The 21,387-nt window shown below is 37.1% G+C and overlaps 1 protein-coding gene across 1 annotated transcript in view; it reads right to left on the bottom strand.

The window, feature by feature from the left end:
• Positions 1-11,832: 11,832 nt before the first annotated feature.
• LOC125229156 (hemicentin-2-like) overlaps positions 11,833-21,387 on the bottom strand; it is a 308,679-nt gene continuing 299,124 nt past the window's right edge. Inside the window, exons 16-18 of the mRNA XM_048133942.1 lie at positions 20,280-20,419; positions 13,064-13,167; positions 11,833-12,059 (exon numbers count right to left, since the gene is read on the bottom strand). Of these exons, the coding sequence (XP_047989899.1) occupies positions 12,045-12,059; positions 13,064-13,167; positions 20,280-20,419 (259 nt within the window). The 3' untranslated portion in view covers positions 11,833-12,044. The remainder of the gene's footprint in view (positions 12,060-13,063; positions 13,168-20,279; positions 20,420-21,387) is intronic.

The raw sequence follows: 21,387 nt of genomic DNA, 5'->3' as shown, positions 1-21,387 counted from the left end.
TAAAAAATGGCTATTTCACCCTATGTCTATAGTGTGAGGTCTGAGATTTACCAGAATAACCATTATTTACAACAGAGTAGGTACCTACTCTGTTGTAAATTACCACATACAGGAGAGTCACTATTGATCTTTTGCTTCTATCCAAATAGGATTTATAAATAAATAGTAAGTAGCTGTCTGCTGATTAAAGTACACAAGTTGTTGTGCAATAAATTTATTATTATTCTGCTGCGCAAGCAGATGTGTTGACTATGCAGTATTTGTATCAGCTCATATCCTAGATTTGGCGTTACAAAGAAAAGACCCGAAATTTGTTTTTTATTCGAATACCTACTCTAATAATTTCCGCTTGCGCAAGGCGTAAAGAGACATCATTATAATAACATTGCTGCTTGGGATATCCATTTAGACCATTTGCGAGGCTGGGCAAATGTTAGCGGGAAATCCGTGTAAATAGGAAAGTTTCCGCCAAGCCTATGTATCTAATCTTAATTACTCGTACTTCCGTCTGCGCAAGACGTGTAAGTATTTCTACTTACCCAACAAATAACAAGCCTGCGCAAGGCCTTTGTTTGTTATTTTTTTGTTATTTGACTGCTACACTAGCAGACGAAATAAAAGAAAGGAGCCTATGAGACTATCTATCTAGTGTAATGAATTACCAATAATATAGCAAGCCCGTCCTGGCCTGCGCAATGTAGCGTGATCATAGAACTTGCCTTTTTATAAAATTTTATCTGCCATTCCATAATATTCATAATTTGCCTGCGTAAGGCGTGTGAATATTATGAATATATTGTGAATATTCAGCCAACGAAACATAATCTCTGAAGAGATTTTGGCCGTCACGGCTATAGCCTCCGCAGGGCGTGTTAAACTTACAACTCAGCTCTCTGCTAGAACTATCAGGAACCGGATATTCTTAAATTAATGTAAACAGCATTGTTAAACTATTTTTGCAGGGTATAAGTAGGTAAGCAAGATATGATAAAACATATGTATTAGCCTGTTACATATCGCTAAACAAGTGCTTTGATAATGCAAGTAGTATTTGCTTCGGCAGTACATATACTTAAATTGCAATGACAGAATATTAGCATAGCCCCTGCGTATAGGGAAGACCCGCAAAGTGGTTAATTAAGCGTCTGGCCATATTACAATAACATAAATATATGCTTCCGCAAAGCAACCACAAGTCATATACTGTGTATTATTGCGTATCGGGCTACTACCACGAAAACGCATGCTATTAAGTAAATATACATTTCAAATACAAATCATCATATTCATGAAATATCTAACCTAACCTAACCTATTCAGCCGCCAGCGACTAGCTAAGCGAACTTACCGGTCAATGGCTCCTTTCAACCACATATGTATTGCCGGCTCCGCTAGCAGCGTGAAGCTCGCACTAGCGCTGAAACCAGCACCAGGGGCGGCTCACTCCGCATTTCATCCATACATTCCGGCGGCCGCGAGTTCGCGGCTCATAAAGTTTGACGACCTTGTCGCTGCGCAATAGAACTCAATGTCGTATGCAGTCCATTGACAGGTTGTTGACAGTGAGCCTACTGTACTTGTACTTTTATATATTCTGTGCCAGCACCAAATCAATGACTTTGAATACAAGTCACGTGGAACGGGATGAGCCAAGTTCCTTATTAAATAAAGGTTGGATTAGTGGGTGTAACCTTCGTAATCCAGCTTGCCTGGTAAAAGTGGTAAATAACCAAATTGTTCCTATATCTAAGATTGTGGTAATCTATACTGGAACTGAGTAATTGGCTTGCAAAAACCTGACAATTTGTGTTGACTATCAAATTCACGTCATCAGAGACTCAGATCTTTAACCCTTTATTAATTTCCTATGAGTAAGACACTTCACTTCCTTCTGTGGACATAATAATATATAAGGTTGTACCCCGCTGTATGTGAATATAACGTTGGAATTATTTAACCTTCCACGTATAATATATATAAGAACAATTTGGATGTTTACCGTATGTAAATACCTTTGACCCACATAGGGTATGATATGATCAGAGATGAATAAAATTTATCTGTACGGTACCTGTCCGAACGACAATAAGCCATGCTATACAAGGCTTTTAAATCAAATGATTGATATCGATTCCAAATCAAGAACCTTCTAGATTTCCTAGACAACTTGTCTAACATCCCACAGAAACCCGCTCTCTGGGTAAGAAGGAGGCCAAAGTTCTTTTCGAGAAAAGGGATGCACCGTAATCCTAAATGTGACGTTAGAAGAATGTACATACAACATGTACCTCTTCATTAGCTTGAATCTGCTCCTAACGCTAAAAGACGTCTCTTTAAGATTTTTAGTATCAAACACTAATTATTTTGGGAGCTTCATTCAGGCAAATAACCGCGAAGGTTATTGCTGCAAGAATATTACCAATGTTCAACAAGAACTGATCGCCGAGTCTGCCTACATTCTTCCCTTGTTTTTGACAAAAATAAGTTATGAATTATTTAGTGTCTTGCTTGGCTACTCGTCTAAAATACATAAAATGTACTAATATTAGAGCTATGCGCCTGTGACATAACTAATTTATGGGGCCAAATCAATGCTAAAATCTATTTTGGAACTATTTTTAGTCTTGTTTCAAATATAACTAAAACTTCAGTTAGGCCTACAGTCCAAGTTATTTATTTATCTTACCATAATGGGTATCCAGCAGATATAGTTGGTACTTATATATTACAATGATAAGTGAAAACCAGTGTTTTTCTAGCTATACTACAACTTATTAGCAAAGGTAGTACTGCTTACCATATCAACCCAACTAATTGCAAATACGTATATGTACAACAAAATGAAACCACTTATAGGGTGGTACATATTAAAAATGGACTGAAACGAAAATCTTATAAATTAAAAGATAATTTATTGCCTAAATAGCTGCGCTCTGTACACTACTATTATTCACCTTTAGGTGGGCACATGAAATTCGTCTTTTGTTCGTATATGCCAACTTAAATCGGCCTGGAAATACAATGCATGTACATACTGTGACATCACGCAATGATCACCTTTGTTCAAATTCGTACGTACACACTTGACATTGTTTAGCCATTATATGCTAACAACAAAGTAAGGAAATATTGTAGTCGATTTTATATATCTTCAAGGGAGATCCCGTTGTTCTTGTAAAATGTTGTATAAGTGCACTTGATTCCTCATAAAGACTATAAGAACTTTCAAATAAATATTAATACAAAGGAATAAGCCATGAAGATAATTTTGTGTCTGTAACGTAACCTAAACAGTATTATGCCTTAGTTATACTGAGATCTATAGATCTAACATATATGCTTTGCTGTGATAAAGACAAATAGCATTGTGGCTTGTAATGCCTCAACAAGATTTCACTTTCTTTTTGCGAAGTAGATCGATGCATAATGATAAAGGATCCTGAAATTAATATAAACAGACAATACCGAAAATTATGATTTGATGGGTGAAATGAAATAAAAATATGAACTCGCTTTTAGAAATAAGATTTAATCTTATAACTTGATTCACATTGATTTATTAAAAATACAGTATTCACAAAAATAGTAACATGTATCACTGCAGATTCCACTTAGTTGGTTGAATTGAAATGATTCACCCACACACGCAGATTATTAAGTGCACTAGTTGTTTCCACCAGTTTCACTAATGATGGGGAATTAATCACATTGGCGTTATGCTGGCCACCAGGCGGTCACAGACAGGTCTCAAATATAATAAAATAGGCTTCAAATAACGGTAGGAAGCTTAATAGCAGCGTTTTACCTTACAATAAAACGCATATTAAGCGAAGTACCTTATTTGAAGCCTATAGTTTTTAGGCCGCCAGTGGCTAAAGTACTCCGTTGCAATACACCACTTTACTTTTATTACACCCATGGAGGGTAGGTTTAACTCACTAATGTATTTTATCACCTTCACCATTCAGGTTGCAAAATCCAACACCTATACACTCCAATGTATACTGATATGTCCCTGTTTTTATTTAAAATGTACATAATTAAAATAATTATTGCAACCTTTTTAGTAAATTGTACACTTATTGCAACTTTGTTTTGGTTATAATTTGAGAACCAATGAGGCAAACGGCGCCCGTAGGCGCCACCGCCCGGTGGTGAGGGGATAAAACTGGAAGGGTAAAACTGGTGGTGGGGATAATGGCGACTACTGTCAGCTAATATGTGAACCGCTACGTCATCTGTTAACAGGATTGCTCTCTCAAATATAATAAAATAGGCTTCAAATAAGGTACTTCGCTTAATATGCGTTTTATTGTAAGGTAAAACGCTGCTATTTAAATAGCAATTGTAAGAATAAAATAGTTAAATTTTATTATGTTATATAAAGATAAAAAAGTTACGTATAATAAAAAGAAATAAAGTATATGGTTGTATTATATTAAGTAAGTTTAGTATTATTTAAATTTTATTAAGTAATTAGTATAGTATAGTATAAATTTAGTTTAGTATTTTATTAAGTAAATTTAGTATATCGTTTAGCAAGTAAATTTATTATTTACGTATATTTAGTTATATATTTACGTATTCATATTAAGTACATTTTTATGGATATTTATTTGACTTGCTATGTTTATTATACTTTTATATAAGTATTTAATTTATCTACTAAGAATAACAAATATTTTACATTATAAATAATATTATAAATTGAAATATAGGTACTATTTGCTAAACAAATATAGATGTACCGCATTACTAATTAATTATAATATTCTTGTTTTACATAGTCGGTGGTTCTGCTCAGTCTTCTTTGCTTGTAAGAACATTGTTTTTTGTATATGAAGATATTGGTATAATTTTCGGTATGCCTTTTACATATTTAATGCATAAGTTTTTCTCGCCATTAGTTGTTCGAGCTTGGAATTCTTCTTTTACATTTTTTAGAAAGTCTCTCTGGTAGGGCGTTTGGTCTGAATAGATTTTTACATTATGTGTGTTGCTTTTGTTTCTGTTTCGGAGTATGTTTTTTACTGTGGCTTCTGAGGCAAACGTCACCTTTATTGGGCGAGCTTTGTTTTCTATATATTTTCCTAGGCGAAAAAAATGTTGTGGTTCAGGGCAGTCGTTATATATAGATGTTGTAATCTTCTCTATGTCTTGCTTATCAGATGTCTCTCGATCTGCAGCCTCGGGATCTGCTTCTGGAACACCGACTATTATGATGTTTTTGTCTCGGATGGTTCGCTGCTGACATTCTGCTATGAGTTGGTTGTAACTATGAGGCGTCAACGTCAAAGGTGCTTGTTCAATACTTGATCTAAGAGTCTGAAGGTCCTTTTCAATCAGCTTTACTTTATTATCGGCGACAGTTACGGACGTAGTCAAATTTGATACTTCTGTCTTCAATTGGTTCTGTTCGGCACTTATAGAATCTATTCTACTAGATACGTCACCAATTTAATTTTTGACGATACATACCTCCTGGCAAAGCATATCTATTTTTTCGGTTTGGGTTTTACTGGAAGATTTTATTAAGGAAATTATTTCGGCGATCTGAACTTTTAAGCATGCTATTTCCGTTAAAATATCATTAGAAGAATCAGACAGCTTTCGTTTGTTACGATACGAGTAACTTGCTCGTTGTAAATCTAGTTCAGTACCTGCTGCGAGGTTTGGTTGTGATCCGCTAAGTTCGCGGCTGCCGCTAATACCGCCTCCATTTGGTGACCGTAGTACGTAGCTCATTATAGCTCCGTGGCGTTTGAGGGATCGAAGTGCACAAAACGGTTTGTCGAGGATGGCGAGATAAGAAATGCACTGATGGTAATTGTAGTTTGACTTTTAAGCTAATTACGATAAAGTTCACAATATAACAACTATAAATTTTATTTATTTCACTAAAACTTTTGTAACACGTCTGCACTGTACGGCACGCTGGTTTCGAAAAATGGTATTCTGTTATTGAAATCACAATATGTCCGTGAGGGAAGCCCTCTGGGAGTAGCCCCGCCATTAAATTCCTTTTTTCCCCTATTTCCTTCAATCAACTCGAACTAAATAATAAATAAATAAGCAGGTCTAAATATGTAACGCAATACTTTTAGGGCTTGTTTCATCCTGCCCCACATAACGTGTGGTCCGGTTCAATCATGGCGGGCCCCAGAGGACCACAATTCAATACTCGAAGACGCAGAGAATTCCAATAGGCCTGGAATTATTTATTTGAAATGGACGGACAGATAGAAATGAGACGTGTAGAAATTGGCCCATTTTTGGAATGATTCTTTTGAGCCGCGTGAGAAATGGGATCGTTGTAACATTTGTCATTATCGCAGCTGGGCAAACTTGGGCAATTACGTATAAACTGTGCGTAGTTTGCTCAGCATTGGGTATAACAGTTTTAATAGATAGATAGATAGATAGATAGATATACGTTTATTTGTTTGTCACAATACACACAGAATACACAAAAGAAATAAGTTACAAAAAAGAATTAGAATACATAATAAGCAAATTGGAAAACAGGAAATAACACAGATTTTTACCATAGCGTACTATGATACTGTGCGCGTCGCAACAAGACAAAAGGGTTACGGCTCAGTATTACGCTACGCCCTGAGGCAGCAGCACTGATATTCTGCCGGAACCGGATCAGATCACGATAACACATAATTGATTGAATAAGAAATATTGTAAAGAGATGAAATTATATACCTAAAATATCTATAAATAATTGCCTATGAAACGAGTGAGATGAATGCTATGATGAAAAGAAATGTGTGTTTGATCTGTTAGATCGATAGATAGTAAAATAATTGCTACAGCTAGAGCTAAAGCTGAAGCTAAATTTAATGCTTGTAAATTGTATGATATCTATTTACTTACCTATCTTTTATTGTTTTTATATTTTAACTAGCATTTGCCTGCGCTTCGCTCTCGTTAAATTTGATGTTCCATACAACCCCCTTCCCCCCATTTAAAAACAAAAAAGTAGCCTATGTCACTCTCGAATGTTGTTCACCACTCCGTACTATATCAAGCAGTAAAACTATATAACTGCCTCCCGACCGAGCTCAAGTCAATACACGATGTGACCAATTTTAAATGCCGGTTAAGGGATTTATTGATTAGTAAATGCTAATACGACGTCAATGATTTTATTTGTAATGTTTAATGTATTTTAAATGTTCCTACTGTATACCAAAAGAACCCCGCACGAAATGTTCGGAAAAATCCGTTCGGTCGATTTTGCTGAAATTTTGTGAAAAGATAGCCTCTAATACTCTAATTAACTGATAAAATTATTTCATAGTAGTAATAATATGACGTATTATAATCCTAATTATCTAACGTGTAAATATATTTATATATATCTAAATATTATATTCGTGGCAATATCGGGTAAAAAAAATATTTGAAGGTTCAAGCTATCTTAAGAAGGGTAAAACTGAAACTGAAAACTGAAACTGATCTTATACTACGATGTTAAACTGTACAACTAATAATTAGCTTATATCTAATTGTATTTACAACGCTACATTTGTGCATTAAGAATGGCATAAAGTGTTCTTAATGATGGGTACTTTATGTTCTCTTCATATCGGGCAAAACCTAAAAACCACAAGATTGCTGTTACGTGACCGCATGTACCGATCGTTCTTGCTCCACTTTTACAGGTGCAATAATAGCCCAATATTGGGTCTTCATTTTCAACGTTATTGTGTTCTAGGTCAAATGCAATCCACACATAATAAAATGCTGCGTTTCGAAATCGCGATGTAGCCCTTATTTTTATAAATCCTGGCTCATTGAAGTTTCCATCGATTTCGAAAACTCGTTCGTCTTCGTCTTCTGCTGCTAGGTCGTTCATATGACGCAATGTACTATCTTGAATATATCCTGGAGATAGTTTAACTTGGTATGTACCAAATGTGATGGAGTGCAAGTACGCCAGGTCTAACCGTGGAAATAACGGTATTTGTGCAGGAGTTAGTGGGATCCATCGTGCTCTTCTCCAGTTAAGATATAAGCATGACACTGATTAATTATTTATGACACTTTGCATGAGTTCTTATTGCCGCACGTCTTCGCAAGTTCGCATTGGTCTCGCTACTTCATAGATAAGAGAAGATAATGATAACCGCGTGAAAACCGTCGTTTCTGTACATTAACATATTGGCACTCGTATCTACATTAATTACCTACGATTGTATATATTTATTGTAATTACTAATTAGGTACTCGGAACTTGAAAACATAGACTTTAAATAATGATCCAAAGTGTTTGTTCTTATTACGGAAAACAACTACGTATACTAAGTTATTCATCGTAGTCTTGTAGTGTAAGTAACTTTGTCAACAATATTTTAAAAGCCTTGTGAAACGATTTATATATATCAAGAACATTTTAATATCGTAATAAGATTGACTTCGTGAAAAAGGTAGTAAGTGCATATTAGCGTCATATATACTTACTTCATTTGTCGTTAAACCTAAAATCGTTATATTTTGAAAACTAGTAATTAATTAAGGTTGCATCTTCGCACAGTTAATTAGAGTATTAGAGGCTATCTTTTCACAAAATTTCAGCAAAATCGACCGAACGGATTTTAATATCCTAATTATTAATTAAATAATTAGGTAATTATTTAATATCCTAATTATGTATAATATAGTTAAATTGCATGTTAATTATAAGGTTGTAAGATATTCTAGTAATTAGAAAGTTTATTAATAGTATAATGTTACATTTCCGACATAATTGTAAAATTGTTATGGAATAAATATTATCTATTATCTATTATCCCTTCAACTATCTCCACATAAAAAATCACGTAAATTCATCGCTCCGTTTTGCTGTGAAAGACTGACTAACAAACATACACACACACTTTCGCATTTATAATATACTCAACCGACTCGTTTTAAGCCAGGATGCCGACGTGTTTGCCGATAGCTGGCACACGTTATTGTGTAAAGTACGCGTACTTTGCAATGAATTTAGCTAAAATTTAATTTATGTATTGATTAATTTAATTATTCTGTTTTAATATTGTTAAATACCTCCTAATAACATTATAGGCGCTTTGGTACCACACTGTAAGCTTATGATTGTAATTGAATAAATTAATATTAAATAAATATTAAATACTAGCTTCTGCCCGCGGCTTCGCTCGCGTTAAATTCGAAAATCGCGGAATGCTCCATACAAACTTCCACCCCTCATTTTCAGAAAAGTGGGGGGGGGGGGGGAAGGGACAAAAAGTTGCCTATGTCACTCTCCATCCCTTCAACTATCTCCACTTAAAAAATCACGACAAATCGTCGCTCCGTTTTGCCGTGAAGCCCGTGAAAGACGGACAAACAAACAGACACACACACTTTCTCATTTATAATATTAGTATGGATATTAGTATGGATAGTATGGATTACAACTTGTAACTACTTAGAGAATTGTAAATAAAACGTCAATTTTATGAGTCAACATTTATTTCTATAATTACAATAATTTACATAAACACTATGTTAAATATTTAATATTCTTTTTAACTAGTTATAATATCAATATGGGGTCCATCCGAATTCGTCTGACTTATATTTATTACAACGCATATCTTACATTTATAGTAAAAAACCTATTTTTATTGAATAATCCGCCACGTCAGAAAATATCGGTACGCACAATGTGTTAAATAAAAATATACATAGACTAATTTAATATATGAGCAACAAGGTTTAGCATACATCATACATGCTTTTGACAATTTATTCGTATAAATATTTTTGACGTGACTGTACAAGTGTACATTTCTTAGAAATAGTTATATAGGGGTATTAAAGAGACGGGGCGCCAATAACCTTTACGGCAAATCGTCGTAGGTGAATACCTACGCCAATAACCTTTTTTTTTACGGCAAATCGTCGTAGGTATTCTACTACCGACTAGTCGGCGCTTGGGTGGCTTCTTTTTTTTTCGAGGTTTTTGAATTCATTGGTCCTTTGTTGGCGCTTTTCATTATTTTTTAAAGGTTCAAAGGTCAAAAATATTGATATACAATTTCCATTTTTAACAAACGTACAAAACCGATAGTCCTTGAGGACCTTTCTTGATGGCGACTAACAACATAACAAATAGGTTCATCTATCAGTCCGTCTGTCTGTCTGTAACATTTCTAAATCCCTATTGTTATTGTGTTTAAGGTTTAGCTCAGATACCGCTGACACTATCTGCAACTTCATTGCAACACTTTCAGGTTACCTTTATGCGCCCAGGGACAACTTTGTCGCCGCAACTACGTCGTCTCTCACACCATCAATCTATGGGCTATCTATCTATCTATGGAAGTGCGCGCACGTAGCGATGCTACTCTTCACACACTGGATGCGCGAGCAAATAGTTGCAGCGACAAAGTTGCACGTTGGGTGCATCTGCATACCCTTAAGACAAGTCATAATAAAGTTTTGCGGCGCCCCGTCTCGGTTACTTATGGAACCCCATCCAAAAAGTGAATGCGGACGAAACCAATATTTACATACACGTTTCAAAAGAGTGGTCTCATAGCAAGTAGCGACGGTAGCCAATCACATAATTTTTAAAGTGGTGAAACATTAGTTTTATTATTTAGTACTTTTTTACGCAGAGCGTCCAATTTTGTAGCAGTAGTACCGGTACAGTCAGCGTCATAAATAAGTGATGATTTCTGTACCTTGTCGCTTTAACGTCGTGTATGAAATGTCATACGTAATTGTCAAACGTTTAAAAGCGACAAGGTACAGAAATCATCACTTATTTATGACGGTGACTGTACCTATACGTTTTGCCATTTAGCAAACAAGCAGAAAGTGGGGGTCGCGTAACAAAGATTTTCTTTAATTACTTGTGAGTAACTTTATTTTTGTTGACATGAGTCATGAGTCATATGACCACTCCGTTGAAATAATTAGATTATAAGTATTTTATATGATATGGAAGAATTCTTTAAATAAATTACTAATGCTATGGCATGGTATCGTATTCACGATTATAATGTTTGTCACTATTTTTAGCAAAAATCCCAAGAGCAATCCCAAGCTTTGTAGCTCGCATTTATGATTCTAAGAAGAAATATTCAAAAGCAGACTTTGATTTTAGAACAGAAAATGTATTTGTGTGACGCTAACGAGTCTAGAGGGACAGCGAAATTGTAAATAAGAGATGGAAAATTCCAGAATTAGAAATATAATAAAAATGCGGTGTTAGTGGCTTCTCGCAATGACGACTTATCATTTATTATGATAGGTTTATTATGGTAGGAATAGGAGATATATTTAAAACGAAAATGATCTTGTAAAGTTCTATAAATTTAAAAAATGCCACTTGCCAGATTTGATTAAAGATCGATAGACAGACAACGGGACCGGTGAATCTAAATACCTAAAAACTTGTAAAAATACATATTTTTACTTAGGAAATTGGGGTAGCTTGTTTTCAACCGTCATATATATTAATTAGGTAATGTTAAAATAATGTTAAATTATAATATAATATACAATAAGTGAGTCAATCCATCTTCTTCCTCCTACCCTTATCCCACGTTATGTGGGGTCGGTACAACATGTCTTCCTCTTCCATTCTCCCCTATCTCTCGTCATCTCAACACTCACATCTTTCTTTCTCATGTCCTCTTTCACACAATCCATCCATCATTGTTTGGGTTTACCCCCCCCTCCCTCTCCATCCATCAACATTCATCTCCAACATTATTTTGCCTATATGACACTCATCCCTCCTCATTACATGACCGTACCACGCCAACCTGCCACTCCTCATCTTTTCTGTTATAGGCGCAACTTTCAAACTTCCCCTAATATACTCATTCCTGATCCGATCTATTCTGGTCACTCCACACATCCATCTCAACATTCTCATTTCCGCTCGATACGATACCGATAGATGTCGCTACAAATAAAAACGATACCACGCCACAGCGTCTAAATTACAATTGGCAATTTGGAATTTACAGTAAACATTTCATTTATATTTACAAGAGCCGCTATTCCTTTTGTTATCTCTCCGGCATCTGTAAGGGAATAAATTTAAATTATTAATGCAATAATGGCGTTTGAAGCGGAAATAAATGCGTCTTGTGTACGGGTTGCGGTATTGTTCCGGGGAGCAATAGGCTGGAAGGAAGGGAGTACTGAAGTACACTTTTTGCTTTTATTTGACTTGCCCTTATAGTAAATGTGTCCGTTAGTGAGAGACAAATAAATGAAAGCAAAAAAATAAGATTTCGTCAAGGGTTTGTCCGTTTTATTACGTTTTGTCCCCTGTGTTACGTTACCATTTGATTTGATGGTGGCGGTCGTTTATACTGTCACTTTTTTCCTGCTGAACCTTTGTGGACTACGTCAATGCTACGTAGAACATACGTAAAGATAATATAAGATAAGATAATCATTTATTTGTTTGCTACAATACACACCAGAATTAAATAATTAAAACAACAATAAACAATAAAAAGTACTAACACTACAGAAAAAACAACAATAGCATACATTACATACGTACGTCAACTCCTATGTATTTAATGCTACACTTACGTTACTATTCGATTGTGTGTTGTGGGCTAATCGTGGGCAGGTGAGCTCTTGCTCCCTCAAGGAGTAACTTGAGTTGTTGACGCTATCTATAAAAGGTTGTCCACTGTGTTACATTACCATTTCATCGTCTGTGATGCGTCACGTATGCGACCTCATGCTCCCTTTTGACATAATTTTTATTGTCAACTGTCCACTATGTTACTCGCGTCCATTGTTTTACCTTATCATTTGGTCATGTATAGAGGGCGTCGCATATACCACTTGTTGCTCCCCGATGTTGCTGTTTTTATTTTTGCCTCCGTTTACTATGTTACCTGCATATAGCCACACACGCATCCACTATGTTACCTTGCTATTTGGTCGACGGTCTCGCGAACGCCGCGTATGTCTTACTCCCTAATGTTGTAGTGTTTATTAAGTGCTTGTTCACTATATCCCATATTGTCTACTGCGTTACGCTATGTCCCCTGTGTTACCTTACCATTTTATCGTGTGTTGTAGGTGTCGCATATGCGACCTCTTGCTCCCTAATAGTGTAGCTTTTGCTGTCGCTTGACTCCAGGACTACACGCGGCGGCTCGCTTTCTGTACAACAAAAAAATATATGTTTAAGAGAGTCATAGGAGGTAGGTTCGAACCCTGGTTGGTTTAATTGGTTTAGACTAAATTAAAACAGCAATTCCCGTCAACTTTGTACAATGCCACGTCAACAAATTTTAATTGATCCTATTTTGTTACCAACATTTAGTAATATAATTCGACTTTCGTAAGATATATACAGGATAATTGTTATAATTAAGAAAATATAGATACTAGAGAACCTTAATGACGAAATAAAACTTAATAAAATCTCCATTCATTAACAAAATCTTGGTAACAAAATAGGAATTAATAAAAACAAATTTAACGTTTCCCTTAATTATTGTACAAAGTTGACGGGAATTGCTGAAAAGAGATGATGGAGAAACGGAGTCAGAACTCGGCGGACTTTTCCTGATCAAATCGGGGAAATCCTGGGGAAAAGTCAGATCAGGAGCATCCTAAACAGGCGAGCGTGTTTTTTTAATAGGTACTACATGGTGGCAAACAAGCATACGACCCGCCTAGTGGTAAGCGTCACCTTAGCCTATGGATGCTTGCAACTCTAGGATGTCACTTGCGCTTGTTCATTATGTGGAATGTTAAAGTGAAAAAAGTGAAATATGAAGATGGTCAGGATCATAGCAATTGAAAATCCTGAGGCCTACCCTTTCGTGAAACAGGCGTTAATATATGTACTTACTTACTTACTTTGTTGGCGCGATGACCCAAAGTGAGTCTTGGCCTCCAACACAAGAGCACGCCACTTTACGCGGTCCTGAGAGAGTTCACGGAGATCTGCCTCCACTCTATCTGCACAACGATATTTAGGGTGGCCAGCGGGACGGCGTCCAGTTGGACAACCCAGATAGGCCCTCTTGACTGCCCGGTCCTCACCCATTCATATACAAGGTGCTCGCGAGGAACCCATATAACTTTAACGGCATATTCTTGGTCACATTTTAAGACTAAAATGTTATATAAACTTTTCTAGATTTCGTTTAGTTTCAGAGTTATTGCCAATTAAAAAAAAATATTTCCGTATTGTTACTCAGAAAAGGTCTTCTTAACGGCGCTGATGCGCAGTTGTGGAGCATAGTCTCACAGTAGTCATTGATAGATGTCAAAATGTGACAAGAAAAACTTCCAAAAAATGTGGTTTTTAGAAAAATAAATTAAGGAACACATTTTAATTGCCAACTTCATGGATAAAAATTACTTTATATGTGAAAATACGTCCAAAAAAGTAAAAAAAAAAAATTCTTTCTGCGAAAAATTTTAAAATTCATATAACATTTTTTCTTTTGGCCTCAGAAACGCGTGGTTCAAGTTATGCGGGTTCCTCGCGAGCACCTTGTATATGCGTATAAAATATTTATTGGCTTTCAATGATTGCTCATACAGAACAAATGCAAAAATGACTAATATGCGTTAAAAACGTTCTGACCACACAATAACGGCACACAGCCTGTTTAAATAGGTGCCATACGTTTGCGCAGACCGCAGAACAAAAAACAGATGCAGAAAATTATGTTTTTAAGTAGTACTTAGTACAGTCAGGTCACCATCAAATTGAATGTGAACGTCGTAATAAGAGTTTTGAATAATTCACGGTTATTTTCATTAGACTTATATTGACCGGGATATAGACCGTGATTACTTAGATTAGAGTTTTCCGTGATCATGATGCCAACTGCGTCGAAATATCGGGAGCTCGACAAAAATCAAAAAGGTAATCGTCACTACTCTGAAAAAATCTCGTATCTCACGCTGCTCCTCAAAGTTAAAACGCAGTAAGTCTATATGCATTCCATACTTACTTACTACAATTTTCTTTTCATTGACAGACGAAGATTGAATTTTTTTTTAAAGTAGTGACGTAATCACGGTCTATATCCCGGTCAATATAAGTCTAACGTCATAATAGCTAAATATATCAGGAAACAAAAAAGAAATTAAGGTATCTATTCTTTCTGGAAAAATCTACAGGTGCCGTAGCCGAATGGCATTTCTACGAAAACGAAACGCCGCGAAAGGTAGTCTGGCTCTGTCGCGGAAATACGAAAGAGCGTTCCTTTCGTGAGCGTTTGTGCCATTCGGGTACGGAGCCTGGTATATTTAGGTATTATTAAAAAGACCTCTGGCTCAGGAACACGCTTACCAAACGAATAAACGCCCTTTCCAGAATTCAAACCCAAGACCATGGACTTCCGTTTCAAATAAAATTGTTTACATTTGCGGTATTATATTTCATTAGGTAAATATATTTGATTACTTTGGCCGGCACTATCTATGTTTTCTATGCTGACCTATTTCCTTAGACCGCAAGTGATAGAAAAATCTTGTAGGTACCTTTGAACGAGCAATTATTGCATATTTATTTATGTATAACCAACGTGCACAGGATAGAGCCCTCTCGTTTGCCACGTAAGACTCTCCTGAGTGAAATAGCGTATGCTAAACGATCGATTGGGCGACCCATGCTTCGTTTTAAGGACAGTGCGAAGCGTGATATGTTGTCCTTCCGGATCAATCCTATCGACTGGGAAATGGAGGCTGAGGACCACGACCACTGGAGGAAGGCCCTGGGTGAAGGAGTAGTTGCACACGACCAAGCATGGTTTGACCTTCTTCACTCTAGGCGAGAATTAAGACACCAGCGCGCTAACCAACCTCTGTCACTGGACACGGCCACATTCTTCTGCCAGCATTGCGGTCGCGGCTGCCGTTCTCGCATTGGGCTCACTAGCCACTTGCGGAAGTGCCGCAATCTAATGGACGCTGCTTAACCCATCATATTATTGAAGTTAGAGGCCATCGATGATGATGATGATGATGATTTATGTAGGTATAAGTATATACCGACGATCTCGGAAACCGCTCTAAAGGTTTTGCTGGAATTTGTTATGTGGGGGTTTTCGGGGGTGAAAAATCGATCTACCCGTAGCCTTATATCCCGGAAAACGGGAATTTTCAAGTTTTCATGCGTTCTTTCGCGTTAGTAAACGTAAAATATGGTCGTTAATTTCGCCGACCGCGCATCAGCTCCGCGTAGCTCAGTCGTACGAGGTCGGTCTAATGTTCGCAGACAGATGGCAGGTGTCAGGGTTTCGAATCCCGGCCAGATTTTTTTTATAGGAGTTTTTTTTTATCTAAAGACGTGATATCATAAAATAGAACCGAGCAAAACTCGGTCGCCTAGATATTATTACTACTTAAATAGGCCTGAGCTTTTCCTACGATGCAATTGATTTTGCAAGGAAATTTCCAGAAAATCGTAAACTGAAACTCCTTTCCAACCTTCTTTAATAAACTTTTACTTTGAAATCTTCTATTAGGCTTCAAGTTCGCAAATTACTGCGAAAAGTAATTTTATATCCAAGGTAAGAGTAAACTTAAACATTGGCGGGATTCGTCGACGCCAATATGGGAGCTTAGCTTAAATATTGGGTACTTAGTAAACTTCAGCTTTACTTAACTTGTGAAAAATATTTAAGGGGCTAACGGGTCTCAATGACCTTGAATTGATATTGTTTAACCTTTCTTATGTTCCTATCAAAATTTGACATTCATATTTGTAGTAGTTAACCTTTGTGAATTCGTGCATATTTAGGTCGAATAAATATACGAGTATTATGGAGCGCTGGTAGCCTAGCGGTAAGTACGTGCGACTTTCGTTCCGGAGATCGCGGGTTCGAATCCCGGCTCGCACCAATGAGTTTTTCGAAATTTATGTGTGAAATGTCATTTGATATTTGCCAGTCGCTTTTCGGTGAAGGAAAACATCGTGAGGAAACCGGACTAATTCCAATAAGGTCTAGTTTACCCTTGGAAGGTCACGTGGCAGTCGCTTTCGTAAAAACTAGTGCCAACGCCAAATCTTGGGATTAGTTGTCAAAGCGGACGCCAGGCTCCCATGAGCCGTGGCAAATGCCGGGATAACGCAAGGAGGAGGATGATGATACGAATATTATGGAGTAGATCTGCTCCTAATCATACCAAAAGTTATTATTATTATTATTTACATAAAAACTATTGTTTCGTTTATGGAAAGCAAATAAGCTATTTATATTATTTTTTCTTATTCTTCTCTTGTTCAAGGTCGGTAAATACACTAAATTTTCATAGTTTTAAATTTAAATGTTGAACATATTTTTGTAAACGGCCAAATCTATTAAGATGCGGTAAACATTTTAAAACCTGCTGCGCCTCGCTGGGGGAATAACACTAAAAAAAGTCTTACCTTCTCTGCTATGTATGTATCTATGTATCCATTTGTCGAGTGTTTGTTTCGTGTTACTGTATTTTCTATCATTAATTGTATTGCCAGTCATTGTTGCATCTTGTGGACACTCTGTCAATTGACTTGTAATAGTTCATACCTAACTGTTCCCTGATATTTGTGCTGTCACTCGTTTTAGTTTTAGTTTAGTTCCTAGCTTAGTTTATTAAGTCAGGGTCCCACTGAAAATCAGCGCCTCGGCTTGCCGTGGCAACATGCTGAGTGGGATCCCATTTAGCATCGAGTTTGTGTTGTATGTACCTATCTATCTTGTATTTGTCCAATTTGATGTTAAATAAAGTATATTCTGTTCTGTTCTATTCATATTGCTATCCTATTTACATCGATGTTAATAGACGGTGTGCGCATTTTATGTAGGTATGATAAAGTCCAGACTTTTTCAAAGCCGCGTAGACAACGTCCTCATCGAAACGTCAGAGGTAAATTCCAAATATAGGCAAAATGTTATAAAGTTAAGTTATAAAGTACTAGCTTATTCCCGCAGCTTCGCCCGCGTGCCTACTAAAAGTAATCTTATTCAAACGTTTAACTTTGGACCCCCATTTCACCTCCTTAGGATGTGAATTTTAAAAAATCCTTTCTTGGTGCTCCTCTACATCTTATAAGGGACCTACGTGAAAAATTTGGAATCTCTAGGACCAGCGGTTTCGGCTGTGCGTTGATATGTCAGTCAGTCAGTTTCTTCTTTTATATCCATACTAATATTATAAATGGGAAAGTGTATGTGTCTGTTTGTTTGTCCGTTTTTCACGGCAAAACGGAGCGACGAATTGACGTGAATTTTTAAGTGGAGATAGTTGAAGGGATGAAGTGACATAGGCTACTTTTTGTCTCTTTCTAACGCGAGCGAAGACGCGGGCAAAATCTAGTATTTTGATAAAAATCAACGTATGAAGAATTGTAACATAAGAATATCGTTCACAAGCTCCTACGACGCAACATAGCAACTAATTACAATATGTACGGGTACATCTAACTAATACCCTCCGTATCCGTATTAGTTCTGTTGTGTATGTAGATTCATTCGTTAATTATGGAAGACAACGCTTCTCGGCGAGTCCACTCCATTTATTAGCGTGTCTAGTCTCGTTGTGTTAGTTTGTCTAGGAATACGGGATAGGAATATGGATTATTATTATAAGAATACGGGATACAGCTAGTGTATACCTAACAAGTTTTAAGCCGTTAACCAAAATTTACAAGATTACACTTTAAAAATCTGATATTTTTGATCAGGAGTTTCATATGTCATTGCAGATTAATGAACACAATAAAACACCACAAAATAATAAAAAATAATATAATAAATTAATTAAATCCATAGTACACCACGAGGAACCTAGATACTAGTTTCGCCATGCCTTGCCCCGTATACACAACGAATTCGGACGAACGCATACCTACAGTGTTAACAACCGTCACGATTAGTGCGTTTTCACATTATCCGATCCGATATCGGATGTCGGACCGATATCCCATACATTACAGGCGCCATATTGGATTTTTTCCATTGAAATCTTTCCGACATCCGTTATGGCATCTGATAATGTGGAAACGATTTAGGATTCAAGGTTCAAGATTTACTTTCTAAGTTGGTGGGTTCCCGATGATGTACCGTCTGTCTTGTGTACCAAGAACAACAGATTGCAACGCATATTTATTACGTCATTGCAAAAATCAAACGTAGTCATCAGGCTTAAGTTTCAAGATGTCAGGTGTAAGAGTTTTGTATGATTCACGGTTATTTTCATTATAAACTTATATTGACCGGGATATAGACCATGATTACCTTTTTCGTTTTCGCCAAGATCCCGATACCAGCGAATGTAAATGCGACCAGTGGTAACGCTGAAAGTGAACGCAGCCGACGCGCGCGAATGGGGGTAGATCGCGCGCTGTCTACGCAAAAATTTGACATTCACCCGCCTTCTTCAGTTTTCCGTGATGATGCATGCAACTGCGTCGAAATATCGGGAGCTGGACGAAAATCAAAAAGGTAATCCCGGTCTATATCCCGGTCAATGCACATAAGTCTAATGTCAGGATTAGTTTCCAGCTTGTCAGCGGGTGGGTACGCGATCAGGTACCTCCTGCCTTGGGCGTCCCCTTGCACCACGGATTGGTATACACTATTGCATACGCCGTCCTCACCTGGCTTAGGGTTCAAGATGTCAGGCTTAAAGCGTTTTCACATTATCCGATCCGATATCGGATGTCGGACCGATATCTCATACATTACAGGCGCCATCTTGGATTTTTTCTATTGAAATCCTTCCGACATCCGATATCGGATCGGATAATGTGAAAACGGACTTAGTCTCTCTCTTGTCTGCTGGTGGATACGCCATCATGGGACCTCCTGCCTTCGGCGTCCCCTTGCACCACGGATTGGTATACACTATTGCATACGCCGTCCTCACCTGGCTTAGGGTTCAAGATGTCAGGCTTAGTCTCCCTCTTGTCTGCTGGTGGATACGCCATCATGGGACCTCCTGCCTTGGGCGTCCCCTTGCATCACGGATTGGTATATGCTATTGCATACGCCGTCCTCACCTGCCTTAGGGTTCAAGAAGTCAGGCTTAGTCTCCCTCTTGCTGGTGGATACGCCATCATGGGACCTCCTGCCTTGGGCGTCCCCTTGCACCACGGATTGGTATATGCTATTGTATACACCGTCCTCACCTGGCTTAGGGTTCAAGAAGTCAGGCTTAGTCTCCCTCTTGTCTGCTGGTGGATACGCCATCATGGGACCTCCTGCCTTGGGCGTCCCCTTGCACCACGGATTGGTATATGCTATTGCATACACCGTCCTCACCTGGCTTAGGGTTCAAGATGTCAGGCTTAGTTTCTAGCTTGTCTGCTGGTGGGTACGCGATGAGGTACCGCCTGCCTTGAGCGTCCACTTGCACCACGGATTGGGAGGGGCGCTTGCTGCTTGACGTGTTCTCGTTTCGTCTGTGAGCAAGATAGTATATGTTAAAGGGTTTTCTGCCTTCAATCTGAAGAGATACTTACAGTGTAAGTCCTACACGCGACTGCAGCTTTATCGGTTATCATACAGATTCCAGTCTCATGGAATGCGAACATATCTTGTCGCATTATATTTTACATTAAAAAAAAATATTGGCACCTTCAGCGTAACTCAAACCTGCCTCTTAACCCTTATATGCATGGTGATGTATATATGCATCATATATTTGATGGCCCGTGGCTCGATATGTAGCTATCCATAATCACATTTATTGCTTAATTATTATTCAGTATTTATTATTATTTAATATACAATTAAATAAATTAAATAATATAATGATTTACTATTTATTATTTAAGGATTAAGATGAAATGGCGGAAAAGTGTGAAAAAACAGGACGATGACGATTTTTAGTATGTGATTTAGGCTGATTATTTCGGAGTTAGTAATTAGTTTATGTTTAAACATTTTATCATAAAGGTTTCACAAATAGTGTACCTTTTTAATAGAAGTATTTTTTTTAAATAAAACTTACCAATTACGATATATTTATATAAATAAGATTTGGCCTATTCAACTTATAAGTTGAAAAAAAAAAAAAATAAGATCGATTATTAAATTAAAAAAATAAGATCGAATAAAAATCGATCTTATTTTTTTTTTCCCAGAGTCAGAAAACCATTGTCTATTACATATATCAATATCTCGTTAAAAGAAAACTTCATGCATTTAAGGGTTAATAGATATACCGGTCCAAGCGCTACCTCTAAGTGAGCTATGAAGGCCTGCCAGATGTGTGCCAATTTTTCCATGTCATCTCTAAAACGCCTTTAGATGGCGTATTGGAACATCTACAGTTTGACCAAAAAGGTCGAAATTAAAAAGTGGCGACATTATAGTGTCATCCCTTTCAAATCCATATGTGTGAGAAAACGGGACGACACTACGATGT

This window comes from Leguminivora glycinivorella, chromosome 1 (genome assembly GCF_023078275.1).
Source record: "Leguminivora glycinivorella isolate SPB_JAAS2020 chromosome 1, LegGlyc_1.1, whole genome shotgun sequence".
NCBI lineage: Eukaryota > Metazoa > Arthropoda > Insecta > Lepidoptera > Tortricidae > Leguminivora > Leguminivora glycinivorella.
Note: the sequence above shows the minus strand (reverse complement) of the source record. Positions and strands in the feature narration are given on the sequence as shown.